General features: G+C 44.8%; 1 protein-coding gene across 1 annotated transcript in view; it reads left to right on the top strand.

The window, feature by feature from the left end:
- Positions 1–21,291, top strand: part of HDIP1 (HDAC and MIER1 interacting protein 1) — a 77,348-nt gene that overhangs the window by 20,206 nt on the left and 35,851 nt on the right. Inside the window, exon 2 of the mRNA XM_085637585.1 lies at positions 8,935–9,031. Within this exon, the coding sequence (XP_085493711.1) occupies positions 8,935–9,031 (97 nt within the window). The remainder of the gene's footprint in view (positions 1–8,934; positions 9,032–21,291) is intronic.

Below are 21,291 nucleotides of genomic sequence, written 5' to 3'. Positions count from 1 at the left end.
TGTTGTGTCCGCGGCAGCCGTGGTACTGTTTGGTCGTCGTCGCTCAGAGTGGAGGCTACAGTCGAGTCCATGCCCTGCTCCGCCATGCTGAAATCAGACCGGATTGCATCCCATGCTGGTGCCAGCGGCTGCTTGCGCAGCCCTAGTGCATCCTCACGGTGGAGTGTTACGCTCTGCCTGCGCCCAGCACAGTAGGGAGTAATACCAACATGTGAGCAATCGCTTAGCCACTATTAGTACTAGGTATCTGGACGTCACCTTATGGCCATGTGTTTTATCCATTGATCCAGTTTAGTAACTGCCCTTTTACCCCAGTGAATGACCACCCTTCTTTTCACTAGTAAAAGAGCCACCGCCACCAGCCTACGGCTGGCCGGCTGCAGCGGCTTAACATGACCAAGAAGAGACATGTGGGGAGTGCATTCTATCTGCTCCATCACCATATCTAAAAGGGCCTGTGTCACCTGCACCCAGAATCGATGAATGGGGCTGCACTCCCAGGCCAGGAGAAGGAAGTCTGCCTCCTTGGCCCTGTAGCGATCACATTGTGCGTCTGTGCAGAGCCCATACTTTTGTAACATACATTTGTTGTAGGTGCTTAAAATGTATAATCTGTAGATAACAGTTAGATGTAAGCCTGCTTGTTTGTGCGCAGTAAAACTTCCAGTCTCCTAAAGTAAGTGAAGCTTCCAGGAGGTTGTTCTATTTAGCTAGTGACATTCAGGTCTTCGGTTGTCTCTTTGGGAGACCTGGTATAGTCTATTGATAAGTCTTTTACATGTGTTACATGTAATTAGTGCCTGCAGTGCCATCAATGTTGGTGGTTCGTCTGGGAATTGTGGATGGAGTGACTTCATCGCTGCACAGTCCATGATACATAAAAAATTAGCAGTGGGGTCCAGCGCTGTGTTTTCAATATATCATCTAGTACGGGTAGATATCTTCCATGTTACTAAAACCTTCCTTCCTCAAGTATGGACAGTGCCTTGGGCTCCTGTGTAACTGAGACGGCCGTGTGATGAAGTTGTGGCAATGCTGGTGCGTATAGAGGGGACTTGTTTGTCGGAAAAATAAGTGCATGCCAGGCCACTGTGGTGAGATATTTATGTATAGAATATTTAATTACTGCCTGTGTGACGTCTTTGCTTGAATGTGGAAGAATGACCCTGTGAGGTATGGGGTGGGGGATCTTCTTTCTAAAGCCAGATACGGTGTGTATTTTGGGTGGGGTAATACCATTAGTGGACAACCGTGCCTGCGCCCATAAGTATTAGAGGTGCAGGTCTTGGGCACCGAACCCACCCTGTTCATATGGACGGATGAGTGTGCTCCAGCTAATTCTAGGCTGCTTGTCCTCCCAGGCTCAGGTGATCGTATAGGATCTGATGGTTTTAAAGAAGGCATGCGTCCATGTGAGGGGAATATTATTAAACATGTATAAAAGCTTGGGCAGCACTATCATTTTCATGACCGCCTCTATCAGCAAATGGCCAGGGCAGTTGTGACCACTGGGCCACCTGATCTTCCAGTTTTGAGACCGCATTGTTGGTGAAATTGTGGAGCTCCCTCTGAGAGTCTCTGCCGTACCACACACGCCAAGGGCTGTAGTGCTGAAGGGAATAAGATTGGCGACAGTGGGCACCCTTGTCGTGTTCCACAATATATTTTTTTGTGTATTCGATGTGCCACCGTTGATACGCATCCTTGCCATTGGGTCTGTGTACAGCAGTCAAATCCATGGCAAAAAAGCCTGCTACATTCCCTACGGTGGAGAACTGTGAACATGTACTCCCAACCAGTCTGTGGCGTAATATCTAGCAATGAGGGATTTACTAACCCGGCCTTATGCTGTGTCCTATTTCGTTAGTTCAGTGAGGGCTTGTTCTCCACAATGATAGGGACAGTTAAGGTATCCAGCTTCCCCCAGTAAGATTCACAGGGTATAACTTACGCACACCCAATGGTTTGTACTGCCTCCATATTCAGGCGTCTGGGGAAATTGACTCAGATCGTGGTGGGCTTCGCCGTGTTGGTGTCACTGACTTAACAAAGTCCATAGCTGTTTTCAGCATGGCGAAGATTTTGGCCATACCACCGTGTTCAGTGCAAAGTCCGGCTGGATAGAGCATGGCGTATGGTTTCCCAGCTGATTTGTAATCTATTTTTTTTTTTTTTTTTTTTACCTTGAAAAATTCTATCTATCGATTGCAGGCGTTGCTGCATAGCTAGTAGTGTGGTCTCTTGTGTTGTAGCGCCCTGATTTTGTAGTTCCTATTCGGAGTCCAACAGTGTGTGATGCTGGGGTCAGGGTGTGCACCTGGTCTCGAAGGCAAGCAGGGATGCTGCTTGTCTATTTTTGCCTGTGGTGGCTAGCGCAACGTCACCAACACACGCAACTGTGAGGAGGCCCAGCTCAGTGGCCTACAAGTGTCTGCAGAAGCCCCACCATTTCCAGATCGTGACGCCGCCAGGGGGAATCCTCCCCCCCCCCCCCCCCCCCCTAACATCTACGGGGCATTCTTATTAGTCTGCGGCGCTAGGCCCGGCACTATGCAAAAATCATGAGCCTTTGATTTGTTTGATATGCATCAGGCGCCCGACACAGTTCAGTTATTCTCAATCTACCTGGGGGGGGGCGCTGAGGGCCAGCAACACTCTCGCATATGGCGCCGCAGGTGCAACCTTGTCAGCCATGCAGTCTTCTACAGCTCACCTCCTATGCTTTGGCTTGTGATGCGGCACCGTGTGTTGCAGCCTCTAACTTATGCCCTTTATGATGCCATGGGTCAATGCAGTCGATTTTGTGGGCCCCAGCTCGCCTAATCCACACAGGGCTAGGCTAGTACAGGCTCTCTGGTGCTCTGTGCGCTCTCTGCAGGATTACCTGTATCCATATAAGCAACCACTCAATTTGCAAGGCCCCTGCTGAACATGTTTGATTATCTAGCAATCTGCTCCCTTACGCTAATATGGGTAGCCTCCCGCATACAACCCACGGCCCAGCCAGCTTATGAGCAGCGTCTCTTATTGCAAAGTATCCATGGAATTCCTGCTGAGCGGGCGTGTAATCTGTGCACCGCTGGATAGGGAGGCATAGACATCGCATGTGTGGCCACGGCAGAGTCCACTCGTTTACTCCCAGCACTCCGCTGTGGATGTACTTACTTCGGCAGGGCCACACTCACCGTTCGTTGCCCAGGCACCGTGTTTGTATAATTGTTCGGCCTATGGCACCAGGGGCCTTCCTCTGATCTGACCGCTGCAGCTCACGCAGTCAGGGCTGCAAGGGGCAGGGCTACCAGCATTTCACAGCCGATCCACACAATGATTGGCAGCAGAGGCCCCCAGCGTCCTTACCTCCCCACCTACCGCAGCCCGCCATCTGTCCAGGCGGACACACAGGGCCACGGCGCCGTACCCCGCCGGCCTCCGGTAGTGCGTGCAGGGGTTATGTGCCATGCCTCCGTTGCAGTCTGTTCCGCAGCACCGGCCACAGTGACTCCCTCCACTGGCGCCAGCAGCTGGGGACCTCCACCACAGCACTTACAGCATCCGGGCCATGTGTACCAGGGAACATCGCCCTTCACTCCGCTCTACATCTTCCTAACCACCTCCATTGTTTTGCTGGTTAGGCCAACGCAGTATCGCAGACTCCGTGTAGTTTCTCTGCCCTATTTCTGCTACAGGCACTGCTTTTTTAGATCGTATCCATCGCCAAAAGCGTTGTAAGCAGTACTCCCCTTTTTTAGAGGTCGGATGGCAGTCAAATGGGCGGATATTTGGTGGATTGGCATTCCCGGTCGGCAAAGCTACACTAAAGTGCGGCCATCTTGCTGTGGGCTCTCTAGTTACCCCACTTAAATGCTTCCCCCCCCCCCCCCCCTCCCCTCTTGTGCCCCACCATCTTGTCACAGTTCAGAAAGGGTGAGAAGGACTTTACCTCTCTGGCTGTGGGTAGTGGCCAGAAACTTTCCAAACATTAGTTGGGATAAAACTTCCAACCCACCACCCCCAGGCTTGACATGACCCAAGGATGTCCATTGTCTCTCTTGCTCCTTGGTCTGCCCCAGGCTGTTAGTTTTGCCCTTCATGTTGGCATACCAGAACCTGAAGCTGGTGGCGGCTGGTGTGCTTGTAAAAGTGGGAGCCTGCTGCCCTAACCCTCCTGCACCTAGTGCAGCTTTCTCCCTGACCATGGAGAGCAGGCAAAAGACTTCATTGCAGGGTGTATACTGGTAACATCTTGCAGCAATCGCTGGAGCAGGCCTGGCTTAAGTTTCTCTGAATCTTCCAGATGACCAGCAGGCCTTTGTATCGAGTGGGAAGTACCCGCAGAACAATGCAAGGCTGGGCATGAATAGTGCTCCTTCACCGCTCATTGCAGAATTGGAAGGACAAGGTCTCCACCGGTGGTTCAACTCCCCATGCGAGCTGCAGAGGGGTAGGCTCAGAGCCCCCAACAAGCTAGTATTATGCAGGCTGTTAGTACAGTGGAGAAGTGAAAGTTGGCAGGGGTGGGTAGACACAGGGCTCATCCTGCTTAGAGATAAACTTTTCTTCTTTTGAAGGGCAACTCTGAACACCTCCTCGCAAAATCAGATCTAGCACACAAACTTATTTCGGTTTCTTCTGCTAAACTGTTCATTAGTAACATTCAAAACCAGCTGATCCAAATGTTTCTGTAAAGATGGCTTTTCAAGAAACAATGCTCGCTAGAAAGCTGTAGCCTTTTGATTTATCTGTGTATATAGGTGGCAGAAAGAAGCTTCTTCTTTGCAGACGGGCAAGAAAGTTGCTTAAAGTCGTCACTTAAATATTCACGTAGCGACTTGTGAAAACGTTCTGAAACTCCTTAAAATAACATAGAGCCTGTGGTTGCGCAAACCTGCATGAAAGCAGTACAGATCCACCGAAAAAAAACGTCTGTGAACCTTGTGTTACGAGCTCGCGTGTTTATTTGAGGCCAGAGCTCACGGTCGCACAGGAAGCCTCAAGTGGCTGATTGAAGATCAGCTGACTCGTACAAAGGGTCACTGGCGAGCTCTTAAGGGCTTCTCAAGGCTGGAATGTTAGTACTCCATAAATCAGAACGACAAAACGTCGGTTTGGTTCTGCTGAATATTTCGGACTTCGCAAGAACTGGTGGTCAGATGAAAATAAATATATATAATTTGTGTTTAACCCAACTCCAGTGAGATCCCGTTGCACTACCACTCTGATAGATATTCCAGTTCACATGTTACATATGTTTTTTTTCTCCCCAGTTATGCTATGTTCTCCGCATTTAATATACTGCTCATAATTGCCATTTGCATGGTTTTGCAGGGCTCTCCACACAAACATAAGTTTATAGCCTTACTGAATCCAGTCTAGGGTTGTACTACTTCTTACAAATAAAATCCACTGTTTGCTCCTACTCTCTATTAATCTGCTGCCCTATGCACCATGCCTTTCTGCTCTGTTCCTGGTTTTCTGGATGATAGGAGTCATGGTAGTCTGGTATCTTCTCAGCATTTCTCTATTTTCTTTGAGAACAGTGTGTCTGTATAGTGTGATACTTTGTGTTGATTCCCCTTGTGTAAATGGTGGATCCTGGTGTGACCCTGTTCACACCATCTTATCGATAATTCTTCTGAATGAGTGAGCTGTATGATTTTGTTGCTTGTCTCGATTCACTAGGGTGAGGAGTATCCATTCGTTTTTGTTGTTGGGGTCCATCCTGTTGCCAACTGTATGGCTTGTGTGCTGAGTTGCAAAGGTGCTGTGAACTGTCCAATGTCTTCTGTTGTGTTCGTGAGCAGTGGTTGTGTAAATGGGTTGTACTGTTGGGGAGCATCAGTTTACCAGCTGTATGTCTGAGGCATGTTGAACTGTTGCTGACAGCCCCTCTCAAAGACGTTCAGCAATTCCTAAAATGCTACCATCTCATTAGATGTCCTGTAGTAATTTGTAGGATGCCTCTATTGGGTATCTGACTGGTAAAAGAGAAGGCAGAGGTAGAAGCCAGGTTAAGGTGATGGTGAAAGAAATCTGGACCTGCAAGAGTTGGATATATGTTCCATTGAGCCCTTGGCAGACAAGAGACCACCACCTCACACCCTCTGCACAATGTCGGTCCATTAATGCAAGACTCATAGACTATAGAAATTTTGGGTTGCACAGCTGATGCAGGAGTAGGCGGGGAAGCAATAGGAGTGGACTGGTTATTTCCTTTTGTGGCTTCTGAGAGGGGTGAACTTGGTCGTGGGATAGGATCGGGATATAGCATCTTGTTCATTTCCTCCTATTGTACAAAGTAAGATCTAACTGGGCACTCTGTCAGAAAACAACCCTGCCTGCTTTTAAAATAACATGTTGGATCATATCGGCAGAAGCCATCTACAGAATAACGTAAAATAAAGTTGTCCCATGAGCAGTCTTAATCGCACATTCCTTCCAAAATTGAAAGTACGATAACTCATGGTATTTTGTAGGTTTTCTGGAGACCTCCTATAATCACTTTTCAAGAAGAAATGATCAACATTAAAACTTGTATACCCAGCTGTCGTTTAACTGATCCAACACAGTAGTCCTAATTCACACATCCAATCTAATTTAGCATAGTCATCTAAATTAACACAGTGACAACCCATTTTGAAAAAACCCTGCTCTGGTATTCTGGATACTTACGCTTGTGAAGAACCAGATACTTATATGCAAGTCCGATGTAAGGAGTAAGTAAGGCGACTTCTTCAACCAAAATAATATAGTGGCGGTCCCAACTAACTGCATTGCTGAGCTCCAGCGCATAGGAATTAACATTTTAGCAATGGTCTACTGACTAAATGTAAACTTAAACAGTTGAAAGATTATGTAAACAGAACGTCCTGACTAAAAATCCAAAATATCATATTCGATCACTCTTATAGAAAGACCATAACTAACGTAGGATTACATTTGTCAGCTAATGCTCCTGTGATAAACGTTTGCCGCTCTCCAGTCAATAACGGCCAGATTGAAAAGCCTATGGTAGTTTAGACTTAGTAATGAAGTGATATACATGTGTTTGTGGTACTTCTCTATTCACCAGTTTGATAATGCTGGTATACTGATGCAAGCCAAAAAGAACCAAACCTGATCAAACCCAGGACTCTTTGACTGGTTCGATGAAAGCTCACTCATCTGTAAAACATGCATGGCCAATCCTACGTCCATTGGGTGCTCAAGGATGCTACCTATTATACGTAGAGGAGACTTGATTTTTCATCAAGCCCCTCTTTGAAAGAGGGGTTCTTCTGGGCTACAAAATAATCTGCAAATCCCTAGTTGGACAGAATGCAATGGGTCAGTTTCACATAGTACAGACAACACCGATATTTAAATCGAAAATACAATCTGCCTCTCCTTTGAGAACTTTACTATGATGATTGGGGGGTGGGGGGGGGGGTGGCGGTGCAGATGTCAGAAGGACATTACTAAATGTAAAATCCTTGTGACATATCATGGCATGACTTGTATGTCCGTAAAAGCAGATTATGCAATTTGCATTGTGGAAACACCAAATCCATTGTCTCTTCAAAATATTCTGTGAGTTCACTGAACCAGGTTCCATTTGCCACCACTGTGAAGAGCTCCTCATTTTCAAGAATATTTTTGCACCAGCTAAAGCCTGCAATCCCACCTACAATTCCCACTTGTCTGCATTCATTTCTTCAGCAGAGGGAAGCAAATTCAAGAAGCATTTGAGAAAATGAAGCCCTCCATTATGCCAGCGGATTCCCGCCGAGCAGCGATTAGCAAATATAGTAAGGATACTTCTACTCAAGCCCCTTGCATCACAGATCTCTCAAGTGCATCAATCAGGCAAGGTACATTTTTAGTGGGTTGGCAGCCATGAACCTGAAAAAGCAGATGGTGGACTCTGTAGAGCCAACCATTACCAACCCATATCTAATCTCCCATTTTCCAGTAAGGTCCTGGAAGCCAAGATCATGTAAAAGTGCCTTAATTTCATGGATAATACTTTGAGAGCCGTTCTTAGTCCTTGCTCTGCCATCCAGTCTTTAGTGGACTTTAATCATTTTAGCCAAAACATGTGTTAAACTAAGAAGATGGCACACACCATGCACATATAGATAGTTAATTATCTTTGCCATGTGAATGGGTCTGCTGTTTATTGCCTGATAGTTGTATGTGTCCAATACACCAGAATTAACAATTAGAAAAACCATGGTGTTGCTTTGACGCCGAGCTTTCCTGAGCAAGTTTTGGCTTCTCTAATCGTCATCTGTGACCTGTGGTTCTGAATTCAAGGCTGATCCAGCGCACCCAGTATTGACAAGATGCTTTAGTGACCTGTTCAGTGCGATACATGTAAATGGCTCTATACAATCCTTATAAATGAATAATCATATATAACTAACTTAGTGTAGGTATTAGGGTGTACAATTGTGTGACTGTGCATTTCGAAATTTCGGCTTTTTCAACATTTTATTTTATTCAATGTTTGAGTCAAACCTTTAGCTTTTCTAAATGTGACTTTTGAGCTGTCAACCTAGATTGAAGTGATTACAACAAATTCCTTTGTTTGTGTTTTGCTGTTTGATACACCTAGACTAGTATCTAAAATCATTGGCTTCAACTAAATGTGGTGCAACCCATGAATTATAATTTCCACCAGGGAGATCATTATCCTTACTCACCCACCTGGGTGTTCTCCACCAAGTGTTTTCTGTTGGACTTGGGCCTGTTTTATTCCATAGTTTTGGGGTGAGGCGGCAAACGATGTGGGGAGGCGGGAAGGGTAGTGCCTAATGTCCCTTGGAAAGTTATGGCGGGGGTATTTTTCGCCGCCTATTGAATAAATTCATTCCTCCACCCACGCACCTTTTTTAGTGGCCTACCGCTTGGAAACCTTTACTCTTTAAAATAGTTGAATTCACTTTCTCGTTTCAGGTTCCGGTCGCCTGCAAGTCGTGCCCTTGCGGTTACATATTTATCAGCCGAAAGCTCTTAAACGCCAAACACAAAGACAAATCCTCCCACATTGCAGGTAACCAGACAACCAGAAGTGTTTGACTTTGCCCTTGTGTTTTCATTTGGTGGAAGAAATGAAATCCCAGGGATGGGGCCGGGTTATTTGTGCTCAGAAAACTGAAATTGGAAACTCTTTAAGCACAAAGGCGAGAGCTGTATTTACAGAACGGAGTTTTTCTGCCCACATGGGGAGCGGGTGGAGTGATTCAGAAACGACGCGAAAAGCGTGTTTTTCCATTAACTGTAGTTCTGTGTATGGAAGCGGTTGTAATGAATATTCGCGTTAACCCTGCAGCTGTTTGTTCTTTGCTGAATGCATGGCGTTTATTGCTTCCTGAGTTTGATAGCACAGGGCTGCCTGCTTTTATGTTGATTCCGCCCTTGCAGCTCCCACGCAGGGGGTGGATTTCCTTCCATGGCGTGTGAGAATGGAGACGGGTCCGATCCTGTTTCTAGAAGGGCTGTTTTTATTACAGCGCAGTTTGGTGCAGCTCGTAACCAATTTCCATTGATAATACACGTTTTTGTGAACCCATCCCTGCTACTCGCCCCTATCTACATTCTGTGACGTCATTCACCAACCTTCCCCGTCCCCCCCTCCAACTTCTACCCTCCTTCTCCAGCAGTCACTGTGCCCCCTCCTCCTTCACGCATAGCCCCCCCCCCCCCCCACCCGGCCATCGTCATCTCGAGGGTTTTGCTAATTCAGTCCCTACGTTAGTTAACTATATTGATTATATACGTCGTAGGTGAAGAAGATACGTTTATTTTCCCAAAGGCCCCCTTGAAGGTGAGGGGGGGCTGGGCAATTGCCCACTTTGCCCATGCCTTGAAGCATCTCTCTACCCCACCTATTTTCAGCATCCATTTGCCCTCCTCACACGCTGTTGCCCCTTTGCTCTGAATCCTCCTGCACTTTCTGCCCACCACCTACCTATGCTGTTGCTACCCCTCTTGCCTCCGCTTTCGCCGCCTCCTTGTGACACGTGGCCTTGCTTCCTGGGCGAGAGAGCACCCTTATGCGCTTGCATGTATGTCACATTTTGGCATGCTTTCTCCTTGCTTGTGCATTTTTTCATTCTTTCTCTTTGTGCTCCTTCTCTCTGTGTGCCTTTGGTTTATATTCCCACCTTAATGAACATGTGTCCCCCCTCTCCTCCCTCCCACCCACACTTTGTTCTGTGTACTAGCCGTGTCCAACCAACTAAGCTGCAGACTTTGTAACTAGGAAACCTGGGATTGAATCTTTAATTCCGCACTGAAGCAAACTGTGATGCTTGAAAAACCACATGATCTCCCTGTATCTAGGTTCTGTTCTTTAAATAACTGTGACGCCCAGAGGCAAATCATTATGTATTGTGCACTATGCAAGGACATTTATTCACTTCACTGCGTTCTCCTTCTGCACTTTTATATTCCACCCTCTCACCCCTTAAACCTCCTGCTCAGCTCCAACCTTCCTGTGAGACGTTCCCAGACCCTCTTCTGCACCGTGTATCCCCCTCCTTGCCTTCCTGTTCTTCCATCCTCTTTGTTTTTGTTGCTAATGAAGCAATAAAGGCTGTTTATGGTTATCAGGTTTGTTAAATGTCCAGGTGAGAAATTGTTTGCTTTGAATAATGTGACTATAAATTGAGCTTGATTCATATTATATCTTTTTGTTTTATGTGTATTCATGAGTATGACCAAGAGCTTTGCTATTTTTCATTGGAACAGGGTAGTCTGTTGCCCAACGCCTTCCCTATGCAGATGTTTTTATTTGTATTTCCGGACTGCATCTCTAGGTGATGTTTAAGCTACATTTATATGCTTCTACACTTAATGCTATTGTGGTTTGTGGGAAATGTACTTGACTTTGGTTGCACTTTGCCACATACACAGCTTTGGTGTCATATGGTGAGCATTAACTTGTCAAGGAGTCTTCATTGTGCACTGCTTGAGAAAACTGAATTCTAAATGTATTTAGAAGGTGCTCTTCTGGGGTGAGTTAAGTTGAGGTGGACGGCTCTGTTAAGGATCAAGCTTTAGAGGATTATGGCAGATTTTAAGTGTTTAGGGTGCTTCTGGTGATGCCTGTCTTTTGTAAACTGGTGGTTCTTTGCTGAGTTTGGGGGTTGAATTGCAAACTACAATTCCAACTGGTAATCAGCGAGGTAACTAAGTTTTCACACATACCTTTAAATAGGAGTGGAGAGAGGCCCTGCAGGAACCTGTAGGAAAGGCATTATCAATGGAAAATCACATAGTTTTGTCCTGGATACGCGAAGGTCTGCTTTGAGACCACAGGAATTCCTCAAACTCTTGAAAGGCTGCGGTAATACCTACTTTTCCACTTTGTGAAGATGAACTGGACGCCCTGCAACATCATCTACAGATAGGGAGTGCATTGAGACTGGTAATCGACCAGTTCAAGATAAAGTCCCACCTCGTATTCAAACAACAAAGCTGTTTTCAGGTTTGTTTTGACAGTGCATTTGTCTGTTACCATTTTTAAAGAATAAGTATGCATAGAGTGCCCTTTAACTCTGCCCAGAGGGAGAAGTATTTTTCTCCTATGTCCTATTATTGACTGATGGGTTTATCATTCCACCTTCTAGGAAGTGCTTTCAAAGGAATGTGTGAAGGACGTGTTTTTTAAAATTATTTTTATAAATAGATATGAAAAGTTAACTCTATCATTTCAGTCTCATTCAGGTCGTTACCTCCTATATGCAATATGTACAGTAGTCAGGCATTGCAATTCATTTGGATTTAATATACTCCTCAGCTTTTGAGAATGTCTTAATTAACATGCGTTGCCACATTAAATCCAGACATGCAGGGGTGTAGCTTCAGAGGGTATGTTTGGGGTGTTACACAACCGTAATAAATGTATTTTCTGTTAAATAGTTGGGCACAGATGCTTTCAGTCGGGTATGGCGAGGTGTTTGTTGGAATTCACAAGGAATTTTTACATACACACAGGAAGAAAAGCACATGCACTCTCTCTGTCCCTCTCTGCTTTGAACGTCTTCAAAATTTTGGGTTATTTAAAAACAAAAAAAGGCGTTTTCTCACCTAGAAACCCCACCAATCCATATTTTCCTCACTTTCCACTGCCCCTAAAGCCCCTCTCATGTGCCATGCTGGTCTATAATGTATATTACAATTCTATCCAGAGTGATTGTTGGAAAATCTAAAGCTCTCCCCCCACTATTGGTGACCAAGCTACTCCCCTACAGACTTGTAAGCTTTGCTGATGCTTGTTTAAACCCAACCAGAGGTCCGCCCTGAAGAAATATCAGATCACCATGACTGATAATTGCGGGATAAATTTGGTTTAAATAATTAAGGAGCAAACAGTGATCTTGGTACAATTGCAAAGGTGGGTATAGCAGACCTCTCCCACTCCTATCCTAGAAGAGAGAACCATATAATTTCTGGAGTCATGGAGCATATGATGCCATCAACACTAAGGCTGCAGCATCTGTATCTTAAATGAAGGTTTTATGTTCGCATTGCTACAGCTCTGGTGAACAGTTTAGAAGATAAAGAGCATTGAGGTGGAGCTTCTAATAAATATTGGAAAATATGTACTGTGGTTTGCAGTGCTGGTAACAACAATGCAAAGGTATTGGGGAAAATAAGTGTATCACCCAGCAAGATTGCTTAGCATTTAAGAAAAAATGGATGTGCATTGCATGCTCTGCACCATTACTAAGGATGTAAAATGCATGCAGTGGTCCTAACTATCAGCAAGAAATCCAGAGGGGGGGTGTAAAATATGTTCAATACCTGAGAGCATTAATGAACCTTGTAAGATAAAATGTATTTTGCAGTATCTACATGACAGCCTGCTTCTTTAATCATTTTGGTAAACCCAGTATATATATATATATTTTTTTTCTGGGTGGCGTAGACGGGCACCAGTCTCCTTCCTTAAGTTTTGGATGAATTGTTGTGTTGCTTGCCAACAGAGTGCTACGCTCTGACGATTGGGTTACATTCAAGTTGTACTCTTTTTAACATGATTAGCTACTGCTTCATGGCCAGGCCATGGTTGGTGGCAGCTGATTATAGGGTGGGGGGGGGCATGCCTTTTTATCTGCTGGTCGTTCGATTGCTTGCTCCCCTGTCTAGGTGAATGATACGTGGGACACCCCTGTTCCACCCCCAAAAAATGCTAATCACTGAGGTATTTTTCAGTGACTCCTGCAACAGTGCATGCACTCTCCCTTGCAGGAGATATTGTGTTCTACAAGGGGCTCAGAGCCTGCTCACTGCTTAGCATTCCTTAGCTTCATTGTCACTCTTCCTTTCTGCCTCGCTTTAGGACATCACATGCTGGTTTCATTTACTTTTCTTTTGTGTGGAGCATGGACCAAGTACTGATTGCTTCATCTTGATTAGGGTCCTTAAACTGCTGTACTTGAGGTACTGTTTTTTTCACTATAATGTGTTATTACTTCTCTCTTCCCCCCCCCTCCCCCCACATTCTTGTTGTTTGTTTTGTTTCTTCCCTCACACAACCCACCCTCCTGCAGTCTGTATTTCTTCTTCCCAAACCATCCCACCCCCCATTTGTCAGTGTTTCTTATTCCTTTCCACCCCCACCCACCTGTTGTCTGTTATTTCTCACCTGCCATTAAAAAAAACAAAGACACGGCCAACGCTGGCTGCCTCATAGCACATTTCCCCCCCCCCATCTCGTTGCCCGTTCCCTCTCACCCTCCCTCTGTTATCGGTGTGCCCCATTCCTTCCACTCTCCTGTTGACCGTGTTGCCAACCCCCACTGGCTCTAAAAAGAGGGAGAAGCACTATGATGCGGCGAGCACTGACTGCTTCGTACTACTTAAAAATAATATATTATTTATTAATATTTTAACCTGTACAACATGTCTAAGACATTGGCAAACCAATCACTTTTGCTTAGGCCTGCCAATGCTTGTTTGGACACAGATGAAGCTGTCTGGCTTTGAAATCTTGTGAATGAGAGCATGCATGAACTTTTTTGAGTTTTCTGGGCTTGGGTCAAGCCTGTTCCAGCATGTTACCCTTCTCCCTGACGAGCAACCACGTTCAGTGAGATTTCCTAAATTAAAGCCAAGGACAACACATTCTTCAGAAAAGTGAGCTACCTACCCATTCCCCTCGTCCTGTTATCTGCTAGAGAATTGGAGAGAGAATACCCAAGCAATAGCACCTAATTGGATAGAGTTCGTCTGGATTGCAGTTCACATATGAAAGTTACAGCATCTATCTGGCTAGTTGCCATGGATCTATGGCATGCCTTATAATGTATTGTCTTTATTGGTTCGATCTGAAGGTTCGGGGTTAGTTATGAATATGGGCAATTAATTGATTGGAGGTCAACTAAGACTATTCTGTATGTAAGCTGCCTGTTTCAGGGTTCACCTTTAACTTCCAAAAGTCCTGTGCACTTGTTCAGAGGAAAGTGAGGATCTCTTGACAGCCTCCCTTTGAGCGGTAAGGACTAGAATCCTATGACCAAGGTAAAGACATGCCGCAGTAGCATCTGAAGGAGACAAGTACTGACTTGGTGTAGAGGACCAGCCATGTTAAGCCTAGATCCCAAATCCAGTAATTCACAGCATTGCAGTGAGACGGTTGGAAGTTTCAACCTGCGCAGACTGGAAGCCTGTATTCTACTGCCCAGACAGTCTGGTGATCTCCCCTGTGAGTTTTGCCTTGCGACATCTGAAAGCCTGTGTGCTTCAGCTTCTGTCTCATGACTGACTGCGTATGATGTCAGTGTCTGTGTGGCTCAAGTGTCTGCAGTTGCACCACCACTGTACCCTTCTTAAGTAGAGCCAAGGTCCAGATGAGGCCCAAGTGTCACAGATAAGGATTTGCTGCTGCGCTATCCTTTGTCTAGTGTCTTCTAGTGTGCCAGGGCCCTTGTGCCTCCCCCACACCTTCCCACCACTGTGACTGCTGCTTACCCTGACAGATAAGTAATGGTGCAAGTGCTGCCCAACATTCCCAGTGCAGAGCAGCACGTCTCCTCTTGAGGCATTAGAGAAGCCAAGGATCTGCCACAGAAAACGAATTGAGGTATGGGATGTGCTTGAGAGAATACCCAAAGCAAGATGCTCCATTAGGCTGCAGTCAAAGAATAATAATCTTTGCAGCTGTATCCCTGATGGAGCCTGCGCATCCCTATGGGATTGTAGAACAGTTAGAGTAACAAGATACACGTTCAGAGTCCTGGCCAAGACATAAAACGTATTTAAGTTACAAGTCTTATTGAATGAATTGTTATATTTTTCTTAGGAACAATAGCACTAATTGGAGGTTTTCTACCCCACACCTCCCTTAAAGGGGTAACTGTGACTACTGAACTTTGGTACCCCCTGAAAATGAAAGCCCAAAGAAGGTATTAAGTGACATTGCAGTACTACTGTGTTCCTGTGTGTCCAAGGATGTGGGCAGTATTTGTTACAAGGTTTAGCTGAGTGCTTTGAGTCACAAACGTACACAGAATTGGGCGGACATGCTATAGAAAGGACAATATCAAATGTAGTGTATAACAAAGCGCTGTGTATGGATTGGTTGGGGGGAGGAGTAGAATTGTTGCCTCCCTTCACTGCATTAGAATAGTCAGTCAGTCTTTTTTCAGGTAATAATTACCTTGTCCAGCTTCAGATTGTGGCTGTAGCAGTGATTGTACCACTTAAAATTTAATGGCACTTTGTTTGTGACACTCGGTAAGCTCTATACATACAACTATTAATTTCCAGGATTAATAAACGGCAGGGCTGTCACTTGTTTCTTGTGTGTGTGTTTTTTTGTGTGTGTGTTTTGAGTCTTTTCCAGACTGCATTCTGCTGCATATCCGTCAGTGAGGAAAGAGTTTTCAGAAATCAGGGCTTTGGTTGGCTCCATTCAACTGAAGCTTTTCTCCTACAAAGAGCTCTGTGTGAAGGGAAGAGCAGCCCATACAGTACAAACTGTGTGACAAACCCTCCCAGCATCCCTTGCTGCAGCCGTATGCAGCTGCAGCCAGTATGAGGCAGGGATTGGTAGATTCTCAGTAAAATACAGTTCATTGCAACAAGGCCTCAGGCGTGAATTTGAAGCTCGCCCAAAGGATTTGCCACGCACATAACCTTTCAGCTCACCTGGGAGGCGAAATAGCATTTTTCATTTCTTGAAGCTTTGTTCGACCCCTTCCAGTGCCAACGACTTTGATATTAACGGCGCTGCAGGGCTATTTTCTGTGAAAACGCGCCTTTGTCAGCCTGAATAAACCAGTGTGAGGGCACTCACTAAACATTTGGACGCCATCCAGGGAAATTATTCCTTTGAACTCTGCGCTGTAAAGTGCACGCCCTTCAGTGAAGGAAACATAATCTGATCGTAGGAAGTGCAAACAGGTAAATGCAAAAGAGAGCTACGCAGGGCTTTAAGTGGGGTGAGAAAACGAGGGGGGGGGGGTCCTCAAGGGGCGTGCCCGATTTAATAAAGGGTGTGGCTTGAACACATAAGCTTTGTGCACATATGTTGTGCTTGGCATAGTGTCCCACCGACTGCTATTTTGCTGCCTCTGTCATTGCATCCAGATATATAATACAAGTGACATAACTACAACAAGCCAGGGCTATTGGCTTTGCTAATGGTTGTTAGTGGCCATTTGATAAATAAACAACTACTACAGCTTCGTTGTATATAAAATTGAAAATGCTTCAGTTCCGATATGATGAGACTTTGAAAAAACTGCAACGAGTCCCTTTGAAGTTGCATCCAAGACGGTGAAGGGTGGAACTGCCGCAAAGTTAAGATTTATATTTTTTTCACCCTGAGGGTGAAGACAAACATGGAGAGCCAGATAGGAAACCGTACAGCACCTGCTTTTTAGGTCTCGCGCCTAGCGTTGCAGTGCACAGCGCGAGACCTCTTGTACGGGGTTTAGAAAGCTACCCACATGCTCGTGCGTGTGGTTTTGCTTTCCCTGTCTGCCATTGGCCTGCGCGTGCTTTAAAAAAAAAAAAAGCCACACAATTGGGCAAAGGCGGGACAATGTCCTGCCTTTGAAACTCCCATTCCCGATGGTGGCCAGCACACGCAGCAGCGCGCGTTCGCTTTGCTGTCGCGCTCCCTCCCCCCCCTCCTCTGTGGTGCGCGCTCACCACTAGTTATTGACAATAGCGATCGCAACGCGATCGCTTTCAGTGCCGCTTGTTTTCTTTACTTTTGGTATAATCGCGGCACCCGCGCTTTACTTTTGATGTTATAAGTAAGGCGCGGGTGCCGCGATTATACCAAAAGTAAAGAAATAGATTTTTTTATTTTCATTTATTTACTTTTGGTCTAATCGCGGCACCTGCGACTTACTTTTAACATTAAAAGGAAAGCGTCTGTGCCGCGATGCTTGTTTGCTGAAGTTGTGGATTTTCTCAGCGCCTCTTTCGCCTGGGACTGCGGCCTGTTTAGGATTCCAATACTTTTTGAACTCCTCAAACTGCCGGGCACATATTGAAAAATGTGTGTATCATTGATCATCAAATTGAATCTCTGCTTCTAGTGCTTTGTGGCAAAAGTTAGATCTCTTGGTCCATTTGGTTGGAAAGGATTGCACTGATTAGAACCATGTATGATTCATTAATACTAAAACGTCTTTACTTTGCACAGCATCTGGTACCCTTTACTGAGCCATCTATTGATTTATTTTCTGCTAAGGAATGCGGTCTAGTGGTTTAGACCGGAAGGCTGAGGATACAATCCCAGATTCACCACTTAACCATATTAAGCCACATTCACAAAGCAATCAGCACACCTACGTTTGACTTGTGTCCCCTCCACCTCCTCTAACATTAATGGGCAGAGGTTTCCAGACTCTATTTATTCCTGCAACACTGTCCTGTAATTCTTTGGTGGGACATACTGAGGCAGGAATATATCACTTTGCATACCACGTGGGTTAAAATTTGCCTGGGGCAAAGTCTGAAAAATTCCCTGCTTCTCAAAGGGCGAAGTTTCAAGAATTTGTAAGGGAAGTTTACATTTTGCCAGCCCAAAGGTGTAAGCGTAAATCTGTAAATGTGTGGTTTTCTGTTTCGATGTTTAGTTAATCCGGCCTATTGTGTGGTGCTTGAACAGTTAGTCAGTTTGCTTGTGCGTCTATTACTCTGTCAGCTAAAAGTGCTGCAAACTTCCAAAATGACCAGTTAAGTGTTATAAAAACAAGCATTTGCAATGCAATAGGTCTCACATTTACGCAAGCTTGAGCTATTACCATTGCAAATAACAACGCATTTTTATTTTTGTTTTTGTTTTAAAAACTTAATTGAAGGGCATTGTCATTTACAATACCAAATGCTCAAACTCAAGTAACTGCGAGACCTATTGCATTGCAAATGCTTGTTAGAACTGTCGGTGCTCGGCACCGGCATAACGCGGCCCACTGAAAGCCCTGGAGCTACACTAATCTGTGATCTTGGAGAAAATGCTGAAACCTACTCGGCTTCTTTCGTCTCCTCCTGCAATCTCTTTCCACAGCCACTCTCTAAACTCCTCTCTGTTCCACACCCATCCACCCCCATTACTATTTTGAAGCCTCTCACAATGCCTGCTTCAATTAACCTCGGGTGTTTGGGGGGCGGGGGGTGGTACTAAGCTTTCAAAACCAGCCTCCAAGGGTGCCAGCCCACCAGGTAAATGACCAGTGGAATCAAAGGCCTACCCGGCCTGAAGTGCACCTGGCCTAAAATGTCTTGAGATTCTGTCAGGGAACTGGTTCGTGCAGAAAATGTATTTATTGTATGCATAGTGCTTTCAAAAGAAAGTACAAAACTGAGTATTGCGAAAATTTGTTGGTGGTAATGTTTCCCAGACCTACTCTAAACTATCCTTCACATGAATTGTGACTCTAACCTATGGGAAGGTCTAAACTCCCCCCCCCCCCCACCCGCTCCCCCCAATCTCTCATTTTCCATCTGTTCAAAAGTGCTTGCCAACATCTCACTATATCAAAGCCATAACATATTATTATTTGTGCACGGCTTGCACAATTTCTTTCCACTACCTTTAAGAACTGCTTAATTCTCAATTGAGTTTTTTTGTGATCTAATTCATCAGATCAAACACATTTTACTGTGCTTTTGTTTATGGGTAGATCGGGCTTCACTTGATGCAATTGGTGATGAGGATTCTCCACACCAATCAAAAGGTTTGATCATTGTTTTTCCTCCCTACAGCCGATTTACCAATTGAGAAGCAAGTGCACTTGGATAAAATCTGCTATTTTCATGTCCATGCCTGTAGCGATGGAGCACCCTGATCTGGACCTACGTGATCAGTGTTAGGTGTTGCTCTCTTTCTGAGCATTGTCAACTGAATCTTGCCCATCTTTTTCTGTTTCTTCTTGTGTCTTGTTTCTCACTTGAGGATTGTAATCTGAAAATATAAAATGGTGAGATCAACTAGTGGTTTCTATCTTCAGCACCATGTAAATCTATTATCAGATCTAAACCTGTGCATGAAAGATGACCACTATCTCGTATATCTTGTTGACAGTTTTAACCCATAGATGCGTAGATATATATATCTACGTTTTTTGTGTGGTGTTTTTTTTCCGTTTGGTACTTAAGGTGTCAATTCCATATTACTCATGCTCCAATACAGATGAAAAGACCTTTTTTTTGGAAAGACTGGCTCAGCACAAATGACAGGTTTTTGAGTGCATGTCTACCAAACGTTGTGGCCAAACACGGTGTCCCAAACTCACCCAGGATCTCTCTGCGAGTCTAGTCTTGCTTTTGGTATCGGTGTACTGCCCAAAATGATTATTTTTCTGTAGGAGATTCTCCTGTTTGTGACAGGCTTGAGAATTTTCTAGGTCACTCGGTCTTCACCTACGGCGGACGCTGCAGCTTGTATACTACTAATTGAGTTCCTTGGCTTTGGCCAAATCCATTCTAAAGGGTGGTTTAATTTATTTATTTTAGTGTCAGTCTCCCAATTGGCCAAGAAAAATTATAGAATTTCTCTTTACCTCATTATTCCAACGTGGCCCAAAACCACCTCCTTGATTTATGGATTGTTCTGTTCATTGTAAATAGTGGCAGAGTCCGAGCTTCATTATGTACAGATTTACCTGTATCATACACAGTACTTAATTTGAGCTTTCGGTTACAGACTGGGCCCAATGGCACTTATTTGTTGTCGGCTAACTTTGACACTGAGCACGAGCAAAAAACACACTGGGGAAAACGTGACAAAGTAAGCCTGTGGTAAAAGTAAGAAAGCACATTGCATGTCCAGGAATATTGCAGAAACCCTTTAAAAAAAATAAAATTACAAAAAGTGCATTGCCCAAAGACTAGGAAGAAAACATGTACTTGGTTCATGCTCCAGGGAGGAGCAAACAGAAGACAGGACATTAAGCCTACGGAAGCAATCGAAAGATTGCAAATAATGACAAAAAAAAAAACTAATGGTATGAGGTGGGTGGGTGGGTTGTAAACCCACTGAACAGTAAATAATACATCTTTTAGCACAGTTCTTGCACTATTTTCATCCTTTAACACTTTACTTGGGATAGTACCCTTGTCCATATATACGAAAGCATGAGAGCTCACCACTTTAATTTGTAACTTTCTTGTCCTCTGGCACATCTTGAGATTGTTTGATTTTATACAAAACAGTCATGGAAATGTAACACTGTTCAAATAGTCTATTACAGTATGATCATATCTGATTGTGTCAGAACAGCATCTTCTATCACTGCTGGCTGGCATCTACTGTAGTTCAAGTATTGGAAAATGTAACTACATTTCCCCCCCCCCCCCCCTTTCTTTGTGTCTTTTAGCTTTGTTGATCAGGAGTCATTTAATGTTTTCTCCACTAAGATACTAGTTACTGTTCGCTATGATCACTGTACAACCGGTCTGCGACTAGTTCATAAGTCAAATATTCTCTTCTGATCACCAAGCGATTCCGTAGGGAGACCTGCCTACCATTGCGAGAAGGTTTAAACTGTTTCTACAGGTAGACTGTGTAGAGCTCTGTTTACCGATAGAACGCACACGTACATACCACCACACTGTACGTTAGCGTGCAACAGTCAAGCAGCAGTCCTGTGGGGAGCAGGGAGGGGCGAAGGCGAAGGGGGAGGGTGGCAGTTCGTCAGAGAAAAAACAAAAGTGAAGAGCAAATGAATCACCTTGCAAAGACCGACATTCAGGACGGTCCCTAAACCCAGTTTTTCCTGTTTTTGAGAACCGTGAAATGCTGACGTTTTTCCAGAGTGACAATATATAGTCTAAATATAACAT

This window comes from Triturus cristatus, chromosome 12, assembly GCF_964204655.1.
Source record: "Triturus cristatus chromosome 12, aTriCri1.1, whole genome shotgun sequence".
NCBI lineage: Eukaryota > Metazoa > Chordata > Amphibia > Caudata > Salamandridae > Triturus > Triturus cristatus.
This window is presented reverse-complemented; position numbering and strand designations above follow the sequence as displayed.